Raw genomic sequence first — 21961 nt, forward strand, 5'->3', positions numbered from 1 at the left:
TTTTTTAATAGTTTTGATGAAAAGCAAGATCTTTTTTGTGGTTTTAACCAGAAAAGCTAAACTAAAAACTTGTTCAAAATCTTGGCAAAAAAACCACCAGAATTTTCTATTAATTTTTAGCGATTTGAACTATTTTTTGAAATTTTACAAAAGAAAAGAGAAAGGAAAATTTAAAAAAAAAATAGAATACCTATGGCAGTTTTTGAGGAAAATACAGGTTTTTTGGCTGTTTTGTAAAAAGCAAAATTTATTCAATAATTCTGGAAAAAAGAAAGACTTTTTGAAAATTTTGACCAAAAAACTAAACTTTTTCACAAATTTTAGCAACTAAAAAAAACAACTTTTTCATAATTTTTTAGCATTTTCTGCAAGAAATCAAGCTTTTTTGGAAAACAAAACTTTTTTGAAGTTAACTTGAAAAAGGAATTTTTTCAAAAATGAAGGACTTCCCATTCTTAAAGTTTATTTGTTCACTTTTACAAACATTTTTCTTATTACAAAATAAGTCATTTTTCTGGAAATTTTTTTTTTGGCGGGGATCATTCATTTTTCCAGACAACAATTTTTTTACCGTCAAAATTCTATTTGGACGTGGATTTGGCGGATTACATTTCTTTTTTCGTCATTACTCGTATATGAAATCAAATTTGTCGTTTGCATTACCTAAATGGTCGTGCTGAACCATTGTCAACAATAATGTCCTTGAAATATCCTATTTTGTCGTTTGAATGTCCTGCCATTCAAATCAACTAAGAAAAATATTCTCTCATTTGATACATCACTACTTGAACACACTCAACTCAATAGGTACTCAAATCATCAATAACTTTATTTCTCAGTATAATGATTTCCAGTGGCAAAGCGTGAAAAAGTTGGCATGTAAGCTAGAAAGCTGCAGAAGTATCAAAATTGGAAGTATCAATTATTTTATTTGAAAAAAATGACCCCTAAAAATATGATACTCATAATAGTTCGATTTATAACAATTATAAACCAAACCAAACAACATTTGCAAATTAAAAATAGTGTTGCAAAAAACTTTTTGATTTCACAGCTTGTTTTTGCATTGAATTTTGATCTAAAATTAGGCTGAGTTAGGCCTTCAAAGTTGAAAATTAAGACTAGGAACTAAAATTTTCAAAATTCATCTTGAAGAATGCAAAGAAAATTTAATTCATTCAATTTTGACAAATTAATTACGTTTTTTTTCTTTTGAAAAAGCTAGAAAAAACGAAATATTAAAAAAAAAATTGTTGGTGTTGAAAAAAAATGTTTAAACAACCTGGGAAAAAAAGTTTTACCCAAACGTTTTTGGTACAAATACAAAACAATTTGAGCAATTCAACAATGTTTAGAAACGCGAAAAAAGCGAGCTTGAAGCCGGCTTCACCAACGCGCCTAATGACAACTCTTTCCCTTCACCCTTCACTACCACTTACGACTATATGCGCATGCGTCAGAACGACTCAACCAGCCTCACAATCAGTTGAAATGGTTGAAGCCGAACGAATAGGGCTTCCAGCAGAACAAGTTGCCTACCCCAAACCCCACATTTTAATAGATAATTTTGATTCTATCATTTCGCGTTTTGAAAATTTGAATTTTCTGTACAATTTCTGTACCTACTGAAATAATATTTTCTTTTTTTTCTTTTTCTCATGTGAGCCCGGCTTACTGGCTTACACGCACGCTTCGCCCCTGATGATTTCATTTGAAGAGCTCTATTCCAAAGTGGGTCAAGTTATTTTTTGCACCAAAAAATGCGTTTAAAATTTTTGTTATTATTTGTTCTGTTTCGAAAGGTTAGTGCACCTTTCCTTTCTTTGGACATTGAACAATTGCTTGTAGAAAAAATCACTTTGAAAAAGCAATGACTTAACTCACTTTTGAAGTAAAAATCTCCGTAAAACATGTTTTTTTTAAAAATGACTTAACCCACTTTGGAATAGAGCTCTTCGTCTTCATTTCTTTTTATACTGATGGGTTGAAATCTGTGGATCGTTGTGGTTGTTTGGTCGTTTGTGATTGTGAGGTTTTGCGATTTCCACTTCCATGCTTGTTCAGTACACTGAGAAAAATTTGAATAGTATAAATAATCATAATATATAGTAAACGTGCTCCAGTTTGGGCATTATAGTCAAAATTACTATAACTATAGTAAATGAAATACTATACGTATGGTAATATTTACTATATTATAGTATTTTTTATTATAATTATAGTATTTCATTTACTATAGTTATAGTAATTTTGACTATAATTCCAATACTGGAGCACGTTCACTATAAATTTATTGTAATTTATACTATACATTTTTCTCAGTGTATTCTTTTATGTAAACTACAGTGGAACCTCGATAACTCAAAATCCAAGGGGCTTGGTCATTCATTTGGCTTATAGAGGTTTTCAAGATCATCAGTTTTCAAGTTATGCAGGTTAGATTTTGAGAGCATTTGAGTGATAGAGGTCTTACAAAAAGAATGAATTGAGAGATATGTAAGTGCATAAAAGATGATAGAAATATTCAAGTATAGAGGTAAATGCCCAACAACGTACGACTTATAGAGGCTTTCTCACTATTTTTGGCAAAATTTGAGCTTCGAGATACGCCTGGTCTGCGTACACAGTTGGGTGAAAATCTGCCCTTCTGCTGATAAAAATGCCTTAAAGAGCTTGAACGCCAATTCACAGGTGTAATTTGAAGCAACTTTTCAGATTGTTACCTACATTTTCTGCGCTCGAGAAAAAAATTTCAGCTGAAAAACACACTACAAGAATATTTTGTAGCATATTTTTGTTGTGTAAGGTCACTACGCTTTTAAATTAAGTGGCGTATTTCTGCAAGTCAATGCTACGAGAATGCTTCATAGCATATTTAAGTATTCGCATACTCGCTAAAAACATGTGTAAATGTGGTATTTTACGCGTGTGTTTTAGCTTAGTACACGATGAATAAGTAGGTACCTATTTATTCTCTTGATATCATCTGCCCTGATGGTTAGGGTATGAGAGTTCTCGCTCTCCAATCCGGAGACCCAGGTTCAATCCCCAGCTAAGCCAAAAATTTTTCATGAACTAACTAAACAGCAATGGCAGGTTTTTACGCTTGATGGCAGAAAAACCAAGTATGCACGGATTAATGGGCAGATATGTATTGGTGTAAAGTGCCAGAATTACTGCCCACGTTTTCATGTCATGTAAGGGTAGATTTTCACCCAACTGGGTAGTCAATTTTGACTTATATCCTAGTAAAGTTAACGCTGAGTGTTACAGAGATTTCAAGGGAAATGAAGGTTGGTTCGGCTAATAGAGGTTTTTGAGTTGAAGAGTTTTGAGTTATCAAGGTTCCACTGTATATGCTATAGGTACTTAAACATGGCAATTGAGAGCAGACTCGACAAAGTTGTGATCTTCACTGATTTACTAAATTCCATCTCTCAACTAAAATCAAAATCTAAGCAACATCCAATTGCCTGAGAAATCTCATCTCTCCAGTGTGACATGGATGTTACCATAGCCTGGATTGCAGCCCACTCAGGAATTTTGGGAAATGAAACAGTAGACTTAGCAGCAAAGCTGTCACTAAGGATTTCACCTATACCAGAAACACCTGTCCCTGTATCTGATGTGATGGAAGCCATATGTTCATGGTTAATTCCCAATCAAAGTCACACCACCAACATTCAAGATTTACCGCAGGCCGTTGCCTTATGCCGTGTATGTACAGGCCATACCCTCCTCACCCACTCTCATCTGTTTAAAAAAGAATCCCTCCAATATGCTCTACATGCAAAGTCCAACTCATTATCTCCCACATCTTACTCATCTGTCAAGATCATACCAATTTATTTAAGAGACTCACTCAATCTTCCTAAAACTCTACCTGAAATAGCTCATAACCCTTCAGTCTTACTCTCCTTTCTCCATGACCTGTGCCTCTAGCCTTGTAGCTGTATACGCCACCGTTACCAACCAACAGGTAACAGGTAACTTTCATATTCCTCGTTTAAATCTCCTCTCCCCTCATTCCTCTCATTTCAAAAAAAAGTGATCTAACTAAATTTGATGGGAAGATGTGACCAGATCACATCACATCCAGTTATTTTTCCAGAGATGTCTTTCTCTTTTTTAGCCCTTTGATTTTCAAAAATTCACCAAAAATTGAAAAATTCTGTGGTAGTAGGTACTTTGATAATGTTTCTCAAACCATGATGAAACATCTCGTATAGTACTTAAGTGGGTATATCGGTGTTGATATCTGCAGAATTTTCAGTACCATTCAAGCGTCTTCCCCCCCCCCCAATAACACTGAATTGAAACAAATTTTGTTAGGTAGGTACCTACTGTTTCATGATTTAGAGTTATTTTGACATTGAATAAAATAAAATGCATCATGACTCGGCTTCGCGGAAATCCAAATTAATCAAACGCCATCCCAAACTTAACATACTAAAATTCGGTTTTAAACAAAAAAAAAAAAAAAAAAATTAAAAAACACACACACTTATTACAGAATAATATAACATAAAAATCATTAAAAATACGTAAACACAATTTCACACTTAGGCTTGCGAACATCATAAAGCATATCGACGTTAGCATCATCGTCGTCGCCGATTATCAAAGTATGGTAGTAGGTATTTGAAAAAACGAAACAAAAATTTTAAAAAAAACAAACAAACATAAAACAGAACGATTACAGGAGGAAAAAAAAATTCGAAATAATTGACGGCCTTTACAAACACGTTTTACAATTGATACACGTCACGATCCTTAGATCGATGACGACCGGCGCTTCTAAATGCTCTTTTACCGCTGCTAGCCGCCTTTTTCATATTCTCTCCGCTACCTGTGCTACCCCGTTGAGGGCTCGTATAAGGGTAAACGTTATAGCCGGGGATAATGTGAACCCTTACATCGCCCGACGGTCGAGCTCCATCTGTCCTCGGTCTACGCGAAAATGTCACCGTTGTTTTACAGCAACAGTAGTGGAACAATTTAACGTACGCGTCGCAGAAATGTCGATTCGATATACAATAGAGTAAATTATTAAAACAAGATTTACTCAACGCGAACCATACAGACCAACAAAATGGTTTCCTGCCCAGCGGTTCGATCGGCGGCAAAGTCATGAAAATGGCGAACGGCGCCCAAAATATAATAAACATAACGTAACTATACATATTCGTCAGCATCAAAGAGTAATCCCAGTTGAACGCCAGAGGCGGCTTGAAACTAGCGTGAGCTCTGGCTGCTCGAACGCACAAAACAATCTTAGCGTATAACGTTCCAGTTACACATAAAGGTATGAGGAAAAAAAATGCCGCCGTTACGAACTGATAAGGCTTATTACCGAATCCTTTCTTGTTGCAGTACTCGGGACCGAGATTGTAGAAGAAGTGCAGGGTGACCAGAGCCACGCTAACAGTCCAAATGAAGATTATAGATGTGGTTATACGGTTCGTCGTGATTCTGGCATAGCATTCGGGTGATAAACACAGACGAGCGTAGTTCTCCATAGCGATCGCCAATAAACTCAGAATCGTCACTAATCCGCACAACAGGCCGAGAAACCATTGTAAATGACACACTGGAAGACAATCCTCCAAACCGGCCAATAGAACCACAGCTGACGCCATTATAACAATACCGCTGATGAGTAAATCTGCCAAAGCTACGTTCGCGATGTAAGCATTACCTGCAACGAAAAGAAAAAAACAAACAAACAATCAAAAAAAGACGTTAAAAATAAACTCGACGACGATGGTGGTATTTTATTATATAGCTCCTCTGATATGATAACGGACCGCGAAGACTCGATGAGAATTTCTTATCGTAATTACCAATTCGTTTTTATTACCTACTGGTTTCACGACGCGATCGAGTTTTTTAAGCCCTATGCCAAGTGAAAGACTCAAAAGTTCTCCCATGGGAGAGACAAAACCACTGCCTTTAGCTCGTCCTTTATTATATGCTACAGCTTTCGACCACTCACTGGCATCTTTAGTTAAAATGAACCTTTCCAAAATGATCCTTTGAGAGAACGTCGTCGTTTTTCTTTTTTCCATTACTATTCTCGTATAGTATACGAGTAGCAACCTTCGAGTATGCTTGAAGTATTGTAGCTCTTTAAAATTTCGGAAATAGGTTAAAACATCAATATTTACTCTTCTTTTTTTTACGTATTTGGCGAGTTTGGATAATTTATTATAGAACACACTCGACTACATTCTTTCGGTTTATAAAGTTTCTTTTTTTTAAATGCCACCTCTTTTCAAAACTTTTCTAAATTGAATATTAAATTTACGTTTTCGACTCAAGTAAGGAAGACCATTTTTGTGCATATTTGGCCTGGTTCAGATCCGCATTTAGGATTTTCTCTTCGGGAGGATGAGGGGTAGGGGGGAGGGAAAAAATCATGGGTTATAATATCTTGAATTTTGAAGAAAAAAATGATTATTTGTAAATTGCAATTCAGTCCAGTGACATAGTCAAGGTTTGCTCAAAAAAGGATCAAAAAGTCGGAATTTCCGAAAAATCCTCCATGAAGAGTGATATTTAATACCCATTTCCATGATGAGTGACCAGTTTTGAAAATACAACATTTTGAATCAACATGAAAATCGATAATTTTTGATGAAAATCGCACTCGGCTAACCCGACAATGCAGTGTTGTTCTCCTTTCAAATCTATAATACGCACAAAACGTAAAGATGTTAATAAAATTGCATAACCAGTTTGCCGTAAATACGAGAGTTTATTCTTCACGACTTGCTTTTTATTTCATTCAATTTTTTGCAGGTTCTCTTTGAGGAATAACCATCGTCATTCCAACTATAATTCTCCCAAGGTGGTGGTGAGAGGGAGGGGGAGGGGGCTGCCTTATAATCTTTACGTTGGAGTTTGAAGGGCTCATAAAGTCATAACTCGAGACTGGTTGAACTTGAAGTAAATATTGCAAAGTTTTGAAGAGAAAAAATAGTAGATTTAAAATCAATGATTAAAATTTAAAAAGTTCAGAACCGAACATTACTGTGAAAGCTCAATTTATCTACCCATAATCTTGAATTTCAAAGTTGAAAGCTGCTACCATTTGAAAAATTGAAAAAATAACAGCACAAATATTTTCTCATTCTTTTTTCGAAAAATTATTTTCAAAATTAGATCTCAACACTCCTAGATAAAAAATACACCCATTCCCCCATTTTGATATAATTTCAAAAAAATAAAAAATGGAATAACATATTGGTTGTTACTAATTCAAAGGCACTGAGTTCAAATATTGAATCAATTTTTCTGTCCGGGTACATTGATCCCCCTTCCTCTTCACAGAGTCTTTAACGTGATCATATTTTTGGTAAATTATTGGTCGTTTTTTATTTTATTTTATTTTATTTTTTTTATTTTACAATTTAGGTCTCTCCAACAGCTAAAGCCAATTACAGGAGAGACCATTTATAATTAAAGAGATAAGACTATGATTTGCTCCAGAGAAACAAGATTGCAGCCCCCTCCCCCTTCCTCTCACCACCACCTTGGGAGAATTATAGTTGGAATGACGATGGTTATTCCTCAAAGAGAACCTGCAAAAAATTGAATGAAATAAAAAGCAAGTCGTGAAAAAATAAAAAAGCGAGCAAAAAGGAGAAAAAAAATGGTAATTTTTGGTAAATTACTGGAAATTTTGGTAAATGACTGGTCATTTTTGGTAAATTACTAGTCATTTTTGATAAACTACTGGTCATTTTTGGTAAATTAATGGAAATTTTGGTAAATTACTGGTAATTTTACTTATATGGCAAATGACTGGTCATTTTTGGTAAATGAGTGGTCGTTTTTGGTAAATGAGTGGGCGTTTTTGGTAAAAGAGTGGTCGTTTTTGGTAAATGATAATGACTGGTAATTTTTGGTAAATGACTGATCGTTTTTGGTAAATTACTGGAATTTTGTTAAATTACTCCAATTACTGGTATTTTTTTTTTTAGTAAATTATTATCTAGTACCTACCTAATTTTTTTTCAGTTAATTACTAGTAGTTTTCACTTGGTAAATTAATGGTCATTTTTGGTAAATTACTGGTCATTTTATTTTTGGAAAATGACTGGTCATTTTTGGTAAATTAATGGTCATTTTTGGTAAATTACTGGTCATTTTTGGTAAATTAATGGTAATTTTTTGGTAAATTAATGGTAATTTTTTGGTAAATTAATGGTAAATTATTGGCAAATATTGGTAAATTAATGGAAATTTAACTTGGTTATTTTTGATAAATGACTGGTGATTTTTGGTAAATGACTGGTCGTTTTTGGTAAATTACTGGTCATTTTTGGTAATTTACTGGTCATTTTTGGTAAATTAATGGTAAATTATTGGCAAATTTTGGTAAATTAATGGAAATTTTGGTAAATTACTGGTAATTTTACTTATATGGCAAATGACTGGTTATTTTTGGTAAATGACTGGTCGTTTTTGGTAAATGACTGGTCGTTTTCGGTAAATGACTGGTCGTTTTGGTAAATTACTGGAATTTTGTTAAATTACTCAAATTACTGGTATTTTTTTTTTTTTTTTCTAGTAAATTATTGGTAATTTTTTTTCAGCAAGTTACTAGTAGTTCTTACTAGGTGAATTACTGGTAATTTTTGGCAAATGGCAGTGATTTCCAGTAAATTGGTGGTAATTTTTTGGTAAATTACCGGTCATTTTCGGTAAATTAATGGCAATTTTTGGTAAATTACCGGAAATTGTGATAAATTACTGGTAATTTTATTTTTGGAAAATGACTGGTCATTTTTGGTAAATAAGTGGTCATTCTCATTTTTGGTAAATTACTGGTAGTTTTGGTAAATTACTGGTTATTTTGGTAAATTACTGGTAATTTTGGTAAATTACTGGTAATTTTGGTAAATTACTGGTAATTTTGGTAAATTACTGGTAATTTTGGTAAATTACTGGTAATTTTGGTAAATTACTGGTAATTTTGGTAAATTACTGGTAATTTTGGTAAATTACTGGTAATTTTGGTAAATTACTGGTAATTTTGGTAAATTACTGGTAATTTTGGTAAATTACTGGTAATTTTGGTAAATTACAGATAGTTTTGGTAAATTACTGGAGTTTTGGTAAATTACTGGTAATTTTGGTAAATTACCGGTAATTTTTCGCAAAGGATTGGTGATTTTCTGTAAACTGGTGGTAGTTTTTTGGTAAATTACTACATATTAAGATACGGATGACTTTTGGTAAATAACTGGTCATTTTTGGTAAAAAAAATCGACAGGTGATTTTTGAAAAATTCTCTGCCAATAATTTTTTGATAAAAAGGAATACTAGTAAGGCTTGGTGGTCACATAGGTGAGTTCCTAAAAATTTTCCAGACTTCTGAAAACATGAAAAAGTGTGGTACAGTTTCTTTCGCTTCAATATTTTTCAAATTTAAATTAAAAATTTTAAAAATTTCAAATTGAAAAAAATAGGAAATCAAGCCGAGCGAAGTGAGAGGAAAATCTTTGAAAATTGATTAAATTCATAATATTATAATCGTTCAAGAAGTAAAACCAAATCGATGATTCAAAAAGCGAAAAACAAATTATTTTTTATGAGATAAAAAATTACAAAAAAGTCGAAAAATGAAATAAATGTACCCTCTCATTTCCTTATTGGTTTCTTATCCCGCCACATCAATAATTCAATGTATTTTCCCTTGTCCTCTCCGCTCACTCTCTTCGCAACAACGATATGAATCTGCCTATTCTCCATTCAGTTCAGTTTCATTATGGAGAAATCTTTCAATTCAATCGTTCAAAACAACCTTCGAAAAGGTCGGTTTGCTTTTCGTATAGATTACATCGAAGATTACTTGGAAAATTACCCACTTAAATTATCACTCTCTGGGGACTTGATTGGAATATTTCGCAGCAGCACTGAGCACAGTTCGCTACAATTCATCCTTACAGCTTATATGTATATAAGCTCGTTTTTCTTTATTTGCATGCACATAGTATAAATTCCGAGAAGCATTCATCTTCGATCCATCATAAGAAAAATAACAAAAATGCCAACCCTTCTCCTTCTCCTTCTTCTAAACCCTCTACTTCTCTCCTATTTACCCATTCGTCACTGTAAAGATTACACCATGCGAATAAGTAAGTAAAGGTACACGTACGTACTCTTTTTTTTTCTGTCATTTCTCAAAATCATACATACGAATAGGAATTTTTTTATGTGCGAAAATATTATCTACAGAAATAAGAAAATGCGTAGATGCATAAATAAGTAATCGTGATTTGGTTCTATAATTTAAGAATAAAGACTTAAGGCTATCTACTTATCCTAAGGTTGAAATTCATCTCGAATCTTTAGAATATTATATTACTGGCCAGGGGTACATACTACATCGGTAGGTACCTATTTTTCTACACGATATCGTACAAAAGTAAGCTGAGCATATCAAGTTTACAAATCTAATCAGTATTCTTCTATAGTATATTCATTTACATCTTTCCTTCTAAATAAGTAGGTAATCTCCGGAAAAGAACTGAAATAAAGAATAGAAATGCTATAACGTTTAAAATTCTCCCTTTTTTGAGCGTGACGATGACGTCAACCAGAGTATATAACGCAATAAGCCTATCTTTGATCAATACTCTTTTACCAGCATTTCCTTCTTGCACAACTCTTTCAAGTCTTTAAGAACGATGCTAAAGAAACAAAGTCAAAATTAATAATTTCTCGATGTTAAAATAAGTAAGAATTATGCTGATAACTTACGTAATATTATTTCCATCTCAGTTCATTCTATTCAAGCGAAAGAGTTTTTAATTCACTCGGCAATATCGAGATACGAGATAAGACAGTTGAAACCGTTTAATTTAAAATTCATTATTTCGTATAAGATACTCGAGAAATTATCAAGTTGAAAGTTGCTCATTTCAATGTTACGAAATGTCATATATTTCAATATTTTTGATCTGATCGATTGAGAAAAATTGATAACTTTTTTTTTATAAAGTAGTAAATGCTCCGCTACCGCAAGTTTTTCTGTTCTTTCGTGAAACTTGTTCGGTACGGTGCATAAAATATGACGAGATTGAGATCAATGTAAGTATCTATAATTTTTTGTATGATAAGAAACGAAAAAAGTTACCAAAATATCACCATGTTTTCAAATCAGCTGGGATTATTTTTAGCTTAAAATTCACTAAAACTATTACAAAATATGAAACTAAACGGAAGGTCTTGTTTTTTTGGGGTGAGGGGGACGGGAGATTTTTCCTCCTCAGTTTGGAAAAGGATTTGCACTTGAAGAAATTTCAAATTTCGGTGATCATGATCACTTTTTTGCCTTAGATTAACGTCACAGAATCTCGTATGGATATTTATAATACTCGCCTTATTCATCGATCCACGTCCTTTGGAAGGAGCCACATTCGACGAAGAGTTCACCTCGGCGAAATATTTCATAGATAAAACAACCCTACTGCAGAAATTCTTCGAAAATGAAGCTCGAGTATTCGTCACAGCTCCTCAAGGATTCGGAAAAACCACCACTTTGAAAATGATACAGAAATTTAGCGAAATCAAAGTCAACGATAATGGAAATATTTCATTAGACGAGCAGTCCGCCACTAAAAACCTTTTTCAAAATTTAAAAATTGGCCAAAATGATGAAAACACAGTTGCTCAACATCTAGCTCAACATCCGGTAATATTTTTCGATATGAGATTGCAAATCGAAGGAGAAATCACCAAAGATAAAATACTCGAGGCTTATAGGGTCCAACTGAATGAGACTTTTTACCCATATAGATGGTTAGTCAATCATTTCCTTATGGATGATAGAATTCGTCTTTTACGAGCTGAACAAACCGCTTTGAAGAAAACTATGGGTGGAAGTTTGTTAGAATTCGAGATCAAGGAAAGCATTCGTTATTTGGCCAACTTACTGAACGCCTACTTCAATAAAAGCGTCGTTTTATTGATCGATAATTACGATTACATCGTTCATAATTCATTCATCGAGTCTAAAGGGTGTGTAGATACAGCTTACAGTATTTTCGAAGAGATGTTATTCAAGAGCTACCAAGTTCCTAAAGTTATCGGGTATACAATGATGACCAGCATCACGACGATAGGGTTCCAGTGTTTTGGACTTCATCGATATTTGAACCAATACAGTTTCTACAACAGCCATACTTTTTCTTCTTATTTCGGTATAAATGGAACCGAAATCCAAAATCTAGACGGAATATATATCGACTTCGAATCCAAGTTACCAATAATTGAAAAATATTGCGGCGGGTACGCCATCAGAGGCGAAAACATGACAATTTACAATACTAGCTGCGTCGTCGAGTACCTGGAAGCTACAGACAATGCAACCTGGATTAGCCAACAGAACCCCAGTGAACCAACCAAATACTTATGGAAACTATTCAAAATATCAGAGTATCTAGATCAAGCATCCAAAATGTTGAAATATACCACAATCAGACACGGAAGGAATGATTTACTCTCGTTGACTAATTTCACTAAAATTGCCCTGGAAGATTTCGACGAACCGAGTTTCTCTTCGGGGGCGAACTCGTCCATGTTTTCATACATGATTCAAACAGGTTTTCTAAGCCCGATAAAGGAAGGTAGAAGTCTCTTCGTTATACCCAATTTACAAGCACAAAACCAGCTTAAGAGTGATTTGTTCCATTACTATGAAAAAATAGCCAATATTGATTTGAAATCAATCGGTAGTCGAATAGGTGAATTTTTCAACCCAGAAAGAAATTACACAGGTCCGAGAATAAATTTAATGCAAGTATTGACCGCAGAATTTGCCAAAGTAAAACCCTTATATGGTCCTTTCATCAAAAACACTACAAATCGAACGACGATTTCAATAGATTACGTTTACCAGTCGATCATTCATTTGGCTGGTTTAACCAATCAACAAATTCAAGTCATCGAAGATTTCCCTCAACCTATCTGCTTTGAAAAAAATAGCGGTAATTTAATCAGACGAAGCGTCACGCGTGTTCAGAAAGATGGAGTTCCTTTAATTATTAAAATTTCAGATCAGCATGATTTGGAGTCTTTGATGAACCTTGCTCGTAAAAAATATGACATTGAAAAAGAACCCGATGTTAAATTAGCTGTATTTTTGGCTATTCGTCTAGAACCTGATCGTAAAGTACTCATTGATGTCAGGACTAGCACGTTTGAAGATGAAATTAGTGGGAATACTACCTATCATTATGTTACCTCTTTTCCTAAAAAAACGAAAATACCAAAAATAAAAATTAATAAAACCAAGAGTGAAAGGACATTTAGACCATTTGGTGGTAGTTATGATGGTGCTTATGATAAGTGATACATTCTTTGTCAAATTTACTCGTATGATGTTTATTTTGACTTGAAGATGAAACACTTTTTATAAATTCAGAAAATTGAAATTACTTAGACACCTATTTTACTTACCTATGTATGGTATTATAAATTTTGTGAAATAGGTACCTACCTATCTGAAAAATTAAATAGTAAATTAAGATATCTCACAATGAAGAATAAATGGATATTTTGTACCTATCTTAAACATCTTGAATATGGATTATTTTCTTGAATTTGATCACCAGGGGAATGAGACCTCAAGAATCAGTAATGTTGTTAACCATATCTATCTGTATTTCACTTTTACAAAAATAAAAATTAATGAATTCGAGCTTAAAAAACTTATATCAACATTCAAAATTTCAAATTTCAAGCAAGAATACATTTTGGTTATAGTCAAACGCCAGATTCGCTCATTTTTTGACCAAAAGGATTATGGAGAAATGAAAAAAAAACATAATCCGAATTTTGACGAAAATTGGATGAGGAAGTTTATATCAAATAGAAGATTGGCCAGAAAAATGTTGAGCTCTTCAACCTTAAAGGAGGCTGAGCCAGAAACCTTCAACGTGGGTCCAGTTTTTTTTTCATTTAGGTAATGCTTTTACAGTTAAAAACAAAAACATCTGAAGCATAGTATTGATTGCATATGTAAAATTTCTAAATTAATGCAAATGTCTCGTTACATCTGGTACAAAGAAGGTGGATGGTTCGATTTCATTGTTAGGATGATTTTGAAGGCGGTATGAATACCTACTTGGTTGCAAATCGTTGTATTTCTTCTAACTTAAGATAGTTTGCATATTTTTGTAAGTTGTGATGGGGGTCTTTGTTCGAACAAGGTATTTGCTCTGCATCTGCTGAATTATTTCTATATATATGGTGGTTTTGCAGTGCCCCATAGCTGGTCACCAACCATATGTCCAAATACCAGAGCTGTGGGTCCAAAACAATTTCGGGGATTGGGTTTCAGTTTTGGGATCAAAATTTATTCACTTCAGGATTGCATTTGTTTTGGTTCTGCTCTTCTAAATTTTTATTTCAGTTTTGGGATTTTCATTTCAACCAATTTTAAGCCCAATAAATTGACTAATGAATCCTGCAAGGGGTCTAAAAATTAGGAGGCTTTTACATAGGGAATCCAATAGCGTAATTAGTTTGATGTTTTAAACGAATTTATTTTGCTCAATTTGTCGAGTTATTTTCTGTTACTACGAGTATAATCTGAATGAATGATGTAAAATGACAACTTATCAAAATCAAATCAGGAAAAAATCAAAAATTTGAAATCCCAAACCCAAACGATTTTGTTTCAGTTCTGGGATTGTTTTGGGTTCAAAATTATATCAGTTTCAGGATTTTTTTGGTATGGGATCAACAAAAATAACAATTTAGGTTTTGAGATAGGTTTTGGGATTGGATTCATTTTAAAAATAATTTTGACAACAAAAGTTTTGCTACAAAAAAGCATAGTACTTACTTTCATGTAAAAAATTCTGACTTTCTAAAAATTTTGGCCACAACAACAATTTTTCTTTTGCAATTTTTGCAGTTTTGATTTTAAAAAAGTATAAACAAAAACTTTTAGGTATGGCAAAATGTTGCCAAAAAATCTGTTTTTCAACTTTCAACAGTTTCAGTTCGTACAAACAAGTAGAATTATTTTCGATTTTGGCCAAAAAAAGTAAGATTGAGTATTTGATAATCTTATCAAACTTTAATAGAAGCTTGATTACAATTCTTACAAAAAAGGCAGGCAAATTTATCTCTATAGGTTTTTACAAAAGAGTAGAGTTCTAGATTTTTCATCATAATCTTGAGAAGACAACTGCAAAGTAGAATTTTTAAAAATTTTGGTAAGCTACTGCTGATTACTTTTTGGATGCTTTCTGAAAATTTTGACCACAGAAAACAGTTTTGTAAAACTGACATAGATATTTATATCGATGGCTTGGTATAAATAGCATGTAAGTCCAAAATCGTAAATTTTTCAGGAGAGCAAAAAAAACGTTTAAAACATTCAGATGTTGTTATTTGCAGTTTCAGATTGCATTATTATATTTTAGGGGTCTTAACAGTATGGCCTGATGATATTTTATATGTTGATCAATTATAAGCAGTTAATTAAGCACTTTGAAAGGACAACGAGGTTTTCATCATACTTACATAAGACTTACATGGTTTTTAACAAGGACTTACGAGGTTTTCAAATTTAAAATTGATGAAATTCTTGTAGTTACGTGGTTTTTATAATAGAAACCTCGTATGTTGGACTTATGTGTTTTTCATTTATAATAGAAACCTCGTATGTCAGACTCATAGATATGGATTTAAACTAGATCGGACACTTACATTTAAAATGTACAGGAAAAAGTGAAGCAAAAAAATCAACCAATCCCAAATCTTGTAGACCACGTGTTTTTTGGGAGGTGAAGGCTCTGATTGGTCGAATTTCCCCAAAGGTGAAGAATTTTTGCTTCACAAGTTTCCGATCCTGTTTAATATTTATATCTATGGTTGGACTTACGTGTTTTTCAATCTTGGATTTTTGCCGATTACAGCGCTAGGGTGCATTTTCGACTTACTTGGTTTTTAAATTCAGATTCCTCATTTTTTTTACTAAAGAAACCACAAAAAAAGCATTTTTGAAAATCCCGGACTTATGTGATATTTAAACCAAGCCATTGATATTATTATAGCAGACCTTCAAATCAAATTAAAATTTCAGATTTTTTAATTTCCATCTGGAGCAGTTTTTCATATTCAAAATAAAGTTCACGTTTCCACTTCTTTTATTGCGCTCTTTTTGCTTTAAAACGATAATTCGCAGTCTTATGCTCATCAATCATCAGCGTTAAAACGAGACTTTTGCTTATAACGCGTTTGGGCTCATAACACTCTTTTTTCTGGTCCCTTGAAGAGCGTTATAGCGAGCTCTTACTGTATCTAGGTTTGATGATGGTTTTGTGAAGTAGAAGCTTGTTACGTAATTTAGCTCAATGTGCAAAGAGCCAGCTCATCTTTTCAAGTTTCAGTTTCAGTTCATTGCGTTTTTTCTCAATATTTTATTCTCCATGTTAATGTCTTAGCGCAGTCAATATGCAATTTGACCCAAACATAATTACAAACAAAGGTTTTTTTGGTGAATATTGTCTAGGGTGGTGTGCTGAACAACATACTAAAAGTCCCCGCCCCTACCCCACGAGCTAACCCCCCCCCACAGTGGATCAAAGACCCCCAAAATCAGTTTTTCATCAAGAACTCCTGAAATATCGAATTTTGAGTAAAATGAGCCCAGTGATCATTTCATCTCCTCCCCAATACCTATCAAATGAGCTATCGACCAACTCCCTAGCCTCAAGGGGGTGGCGCTACGACCCCTCAAGTGATGTGATTTCAATAATTTTACATTTTATGATTTGGGACTTGTAACCTGTTCTAATTGATAAAATGAAGTCAAACTTGGGGAATGGGATTCTTTTGGGAGCTAGAGTTGACCTCTGGAGTGGGGAGGGTCAAAGTTGAAAATTACAGAAAGGTCATTTTTTTTGGAGGGGCATAACATGATCCCAAATGGGTGAAAAGGGTCCAAAATCATACCATCGGACAGTACCCTATCTGTGATCAACACATCCAAATTTTAGCTTTTTAGGTCATCTCCACTCCTTTTATGATGGAAAAAAACAAAAATAGGGGCAAAATAAGGGGATTTTTAGCTTAATTCCGCTTTAAATGGGGTGGGGATGACCTAGGAAGCTGAAATTTGGATATGTTGATCACAGATAGGGTACTGTCCGATGGTATGATTTTGGACCCTTTTCATCCATTTGGGGTCATGTTATGCCCCTCCAAAAAATGACCTTTCTGTAATTTTCAACTTTGACCCTTCCCACTCCAGAGGTCAACTCTAGCTCCCAAAAGAAATTCCCATTCCCCAAGTTTGACTTCATTTTATCAATTAGAACAGGTTACAAGTCCGAAATCATAAAATCTAAAATTATTGAAATCACATCACTTGAAGTTGAGGGGCCGTAGCGCCACCCCCTTGAGGCTAGGGAGTTGGTCAATAGCTCATTTGATAGGTATTGGGGAGGAGATGAAATGATCACTGGGCTCATTTTACTCAAAATTCAATATTTCAGGAGTTCTTGATGAAAAACTGATTTTGGGGGTCTTTGATCCACTGTGGGGGGGGGGGGGGGGGTAGCTCGTGGGGTAGGGGCGGGGACTTTTAGTATGTTGTTCAGCACACCACCCTAGACAATATTCACCAAAAAAACCTTTGTTTGCAATTATGTTTGGGTTCGCCCATTTTTTTCTGCAATTTTCCTGGGCTATTTTGTCAGTTGTCAAGGTGAATTCCCAAATAAGTACATATTTCACTGGTAAGTTGCAGATTCCTGGAGTAGTAGGTGAAGATTACATGTTCAGATTTGGATTCATTGATTTTGATAAGTCCCGTTTTGAAAAAAAAATGATGTTTGACATTTTTGGATTGTGTAATTTGCGCAGTACCTTGATCACTCCCCCCCCCCCCCGCCAAAAAAAGTTGTATGTAATTTGAGATTTCAAACGTCCTTTACCCATTGACTTCAGAATTTGATGCCACTTTGAGTCCACTACCTGGAGTTTCAAGATAATCAGGTTGCAAAATTTATGATTTCTTATCACTTATCGCTTTTTTCCACTGTCAAAAATTCCTTTTACTTTACTAAAAACTAATGCTACATTCGTACTCAGCAGGTCTGAAAATACTATGATAAAAACTTTTTCCCAGAATTGCTAGCTAGGTAGGTAGGTACTCAAAAAAAAAAAAAAATTGAAGTGTCCTGTAAAATCTTGAATTCTCCAAAATTATTTAAAAACGCAAAAATTGATTTTAAAAAATCAAACAGGTAGGTAATCATTACCTGGAAACCCCTCATCAGTCATTACCTGTCCAATTTATATTACAGCACGATTGAAGGTTCTATTTTAGTGTAGGTACCTATGCTGGAAGAATAATATTTTTGAGGAGTGAGGACCCAAATCTTTCGAAAAACATTGTGGAATGCCAAAAAAGTCACTTTTTTCAGCCATGTCCGATGTGACTCTCAAAACTCCTTGGTATATAAAAATAATGACTGCTTTCACTTCTTGACATAGGAAAATTCTGAACATTATTATTTTTAGAGCACTCAATATTCTGTAAAAAGTGCGTTGGATCATGTTTAGTCTGGGTAATTTTTTGGCACAATATTTTTTTGAACTCTTTTCAGCTCCTCAACTGCATGTCTCATCTTCTTTTACCAACGCAAATTTATTCAAATGAAATTTTATTAAATCTGTTATAGATCCATTCAAATGAAGACCTCTGCCACCCTATTGATAACATTCCTCTTCGCAATCAATCTAAACCCCATCCACAGCGCCTCTTTCGATGAACAATTCGTCTCATCAGAACACTTCGTCGATAAAACACTTCTACTGGAGGATTTTTTCAAAGATGAATCTCGAGTATTCATCAATACTCCATCAGGTTTCGGTAAAAGTACAAATTTAGCCATGATCAGGAAATTTTGCCAAATGGAATTCGTTGATAATAATCAAACCCGCCTTATTCAACCTACACCGTGGAACCAAACCAATGCCTATGAGCTTTTCAAACCATTGAAAATCGCCCAACGTGAAGAAATTATCTCAGAACACTTGGCTCAGCATCCGGTAATATTTCTAGACATGGGGCTGGATATCGAAAAAAATACAAAATTACCAAATGAACGAGATTTTTTCATAAATTACGGAGCCGCGTTATTCTATGCAATAAATGATCACGAGAATTTGATATCTAATTTAACAAAAGGAGCATTTGAAAATGGAACAATCGAAGCGCAATTGAAGGAAAATTATTGTACAGAATTGAACCTACTTTCTGGCATCTTGCAAAGTGGTCGAGGTGAGGAGAGTTTCATGATCATGTATCACGATTACATTACCCATCTCAGCAAAATTCTACACCAATATTACAACAGAACTGTAGTATTACTGATTGATAATTACGATTATATCGTCCATAAATATCTCATAGATTCCCCGATACGTTTAAATATCATCAAAAGAGTTTTTGAAGAAGATGTTGTGGGATTATCACGAAATATGTCTCATGGAATAGGATACTTAATGATAACAAGTGTGACAAACATAGGCATCCACGATTTCGAGCTCGATAAATACTTGACTACGTCATTTTTCTACGACGATCATCTCTACACGTCTCAATATGGTCTGACTCAACAAGAAGTTAATCAATTGCTGGAAAAACACCAATGCGATGAGCTGCAGAAATCCACCATCGATCAATACTGCAACGGATACGAGACCAAAACGAAATACCAAAAGATTTACAACACTTCTTGCGTCGTAGATTATTTCAAAAGCAAAGACTCGATATCGAATATCAATACTTGGATTGGACGTCAAAAGCCTAGTGGTCCGAGTAATTTCATATGGAAATTACTCAAAGAACCCGAATACCTGGACGTGGTTTGTAAATTGATCAAACATTGCTCAACAAGACACGGAAGTCATGAAATCCTTTCCTTGACAAATTTCACCAAAGTTATCGACAATGATTTCCAAGAACCTCAATTCGCCTCGGGAGGGAACTGTTCCGCCATTTCTTTCTTAATCCAGCAAGGACTTCTCAGTCCAATCAGAACCAGAAGCGCATTTACCATTTCAAATCAACTAGCACAACTCCAATTTTCAACTGACATGCAATATTATTACGAAAAAGTCGCCAATATCGATCTGACACTAGTAGGTTCTCATTTATACGATATTTTCCTTTCGTTAAAGGCAAACACGACAGTAAAGCAAGACCTGAGTGAATACCTCACAAAAGCATTCAACGAGCTGAAACCTTTGAACGTGAGCAACTTCAACACCTCGAAATCCGTCGAAGTGACGCAGAAATTCGTACATCAGTCGATTATCCATCTTGGAGCATTGACCAATCAATATTTAAAGGTCATTGAAGACTATCCGCAACCAATAACTTACGAAAAAACTGTGAAGAATGCGGATAGAAGATGTGTTACTTGCATAGTGCATCGCAATATCGCGCTGATTGTTAAAACTTCGGATACCAGTGGGTTTAAAATTGCTGAAGATAGAGCTCACCGATTTTATAACTATTCGCAGCCCGATATCGATCACGTGTGGTATTTGATTATTCATACAGATGATCAAAAACAAGTGTCGACTCATTTTAGTAAGAAATTGATCCAAAATGTGACCGGTTCCAAGTCTAACCGAACGAAAAGGAATCAAACAAAACTCACAACTCTGCCGTTGACTATTGTGACAAATTTCAGTAGCACAAACCAAACGCAACTCACAGCTCTGCTGTTGACTACTGTGACAAATGTCAGCAGCACCAACCAAACCAAACCCACAACTCTGCCGTTGACTAATACCGTGACAAATTTCAGTAGCACGAACCAAACCAAACTCACAACTCTGCCGTTGACTATTGTGACAAATTTCAGTAGCACAAACCAAACAAAACTCACAACTCTGCTATTGACTACCTTGACTAATTTCAGTAGCACAAACCAAACAAAACACACAACTCTGCCGTTGACTACCGTGACAAATTTCAGTAGCACGAATCAAACATTAAAACTCACAACTCTGCCATTGATTACTGTGACAAATTTTGGTAGCACGAACCAAACAAAACTCACAACTCTGCCCCTGACTATTGTGACAAATTTCAGTAGCACCAACCAAACCAAACGCACAACTCTGCCATTGACTACCATGACAAATTTCAGTAGCACCAACCAAACCAAACCCACAACTCTGCCATTGACTACTGTGACAAAATTCAGTAGCACAAACCAAACGAAACTCACAACTCTGCCGTTGACTACTGTGACAAATTTCAGTGGCACGAACCAAACAAAACTCTCAACTCTGCCATTGATTACTGTGACAAATTTTGGTAGCACCAACCAAACCAAACTCACAACTCTGCCGTTGAATACTGTGACAAATTTCAGTAGCACGAACCAAACAAAACCCACAACTCTGCCATTGACTACCGTGACAAATTTCAGTAGCACAAACCAAACAAAACCCACAACTCTGCCGTTGACTACTGTGACAAATTTCAGTAGCACTGTCAATGGGTCTTGTCAATAGGAATTTTAAAATTACTATCACATACTTTCACAGATTACGAACCATGATCATGGGATCAGAGATGAAATCACGAAGATGTATCCGTATGGGTTTAGATAGATGCTGAGTTTTATGGAAGTATCAAGTAGTATTTCGAAATGTACCTACTTAGTAGGTACCTATTTACTGCAAAAATAATAATGTCTAATGTCTCGACTTAATATTGTAAATAAAAATCAATTAGGTATGCAAATAATTTAATTCAAGTGTTTTTTCAAGAACGACATTCGACGCATCTAATTTTTAAGTATTTTTCATATAGGCACCTATCTGTATACTTTAATTTCTCACAAGCATATTTTTGTACTTGTACCTACCTCTTGCAGCATAAAGAATCCAATTTCATTCAACACTC

At 34.5% G+C, this 21961-nt stretch overlaps 2 protein-coding genes across 4 annotated transcripts in view; one reads left to right on the top strand and one right to left on the bottom strand.

The window, feature by feature from the left end:
* Positions 1–343: 343 nt before the first annotated feature.
* Positions 344–21961, bottom strand: part of LOC135835074 (melatonin-related receptor-like) — a 118485-nt gene continuing 96867 nt past the window's right edge. Inside the window, exons 1-2 of one of the 2 annotated variants that reach the window (XM_065349143.1) lie at positions 10771–10895; positions 344–5698 (exon numbers count right to left, since the gene is read on the bottom strand). In XM_065349143.1, coding sequence (XP_065205215.1) covers positions 4749–5698; positions 10771–10786 — 966 coding nt within the window. In that variant the 5' untranslated portion in view covers positions 10787–10895 and the 3' untranslated portion in view covers positions 344–4748. Of the gene's footprint in view, positions 5699–10770; positions 10896–21961 lie in introns of those variants that run through there. The other variant, XM_065349142.1, reaches the window with a different exon arrangement.
* On the top strand, positions 10949–21958 carry LOC135835069 (uncharacterized). 2 transcript variants are annotated; one of them, XM_065349137.1, is made up of 2 exons: positions 10949–11100; positions 11350–13585. In XM_065349137.1, the coding sequence occupies exons 1-2, from the start codon at positions 11081–11083 to the stop codon at positions 13361–13363; spliced, it is 2034 nt and encodes a 677-aa protein (XP_065205209.1). In that variant the 5' UTR covers positions 10949–11080; the 3' UTR covers positions 13364–13585. The 2 variants fall into 2 exon arrangements, with proteins under 2 accessions (XP_065205209.1, XP_065205208.1); XM_065349136.1 differs by lacking the exon at positions 11350–13585 and adding an exon at positions 18714–21958 and having other exon boundaries at positions 10974–11100.

This window comes from Planococcus citri, chromosome 2, assembly GCF_950023065.1.
Source record: "Planococcus citri chromosome 2, ihPlaCitr1.1, whole genome shotgun sequence".
Taxonomy (NCBI): Eukaryota; Metazoa; Arthropoda; class Insecta; order Hemiptera; family Pseudococcidae; genus Planococcus; species Planococcus citri.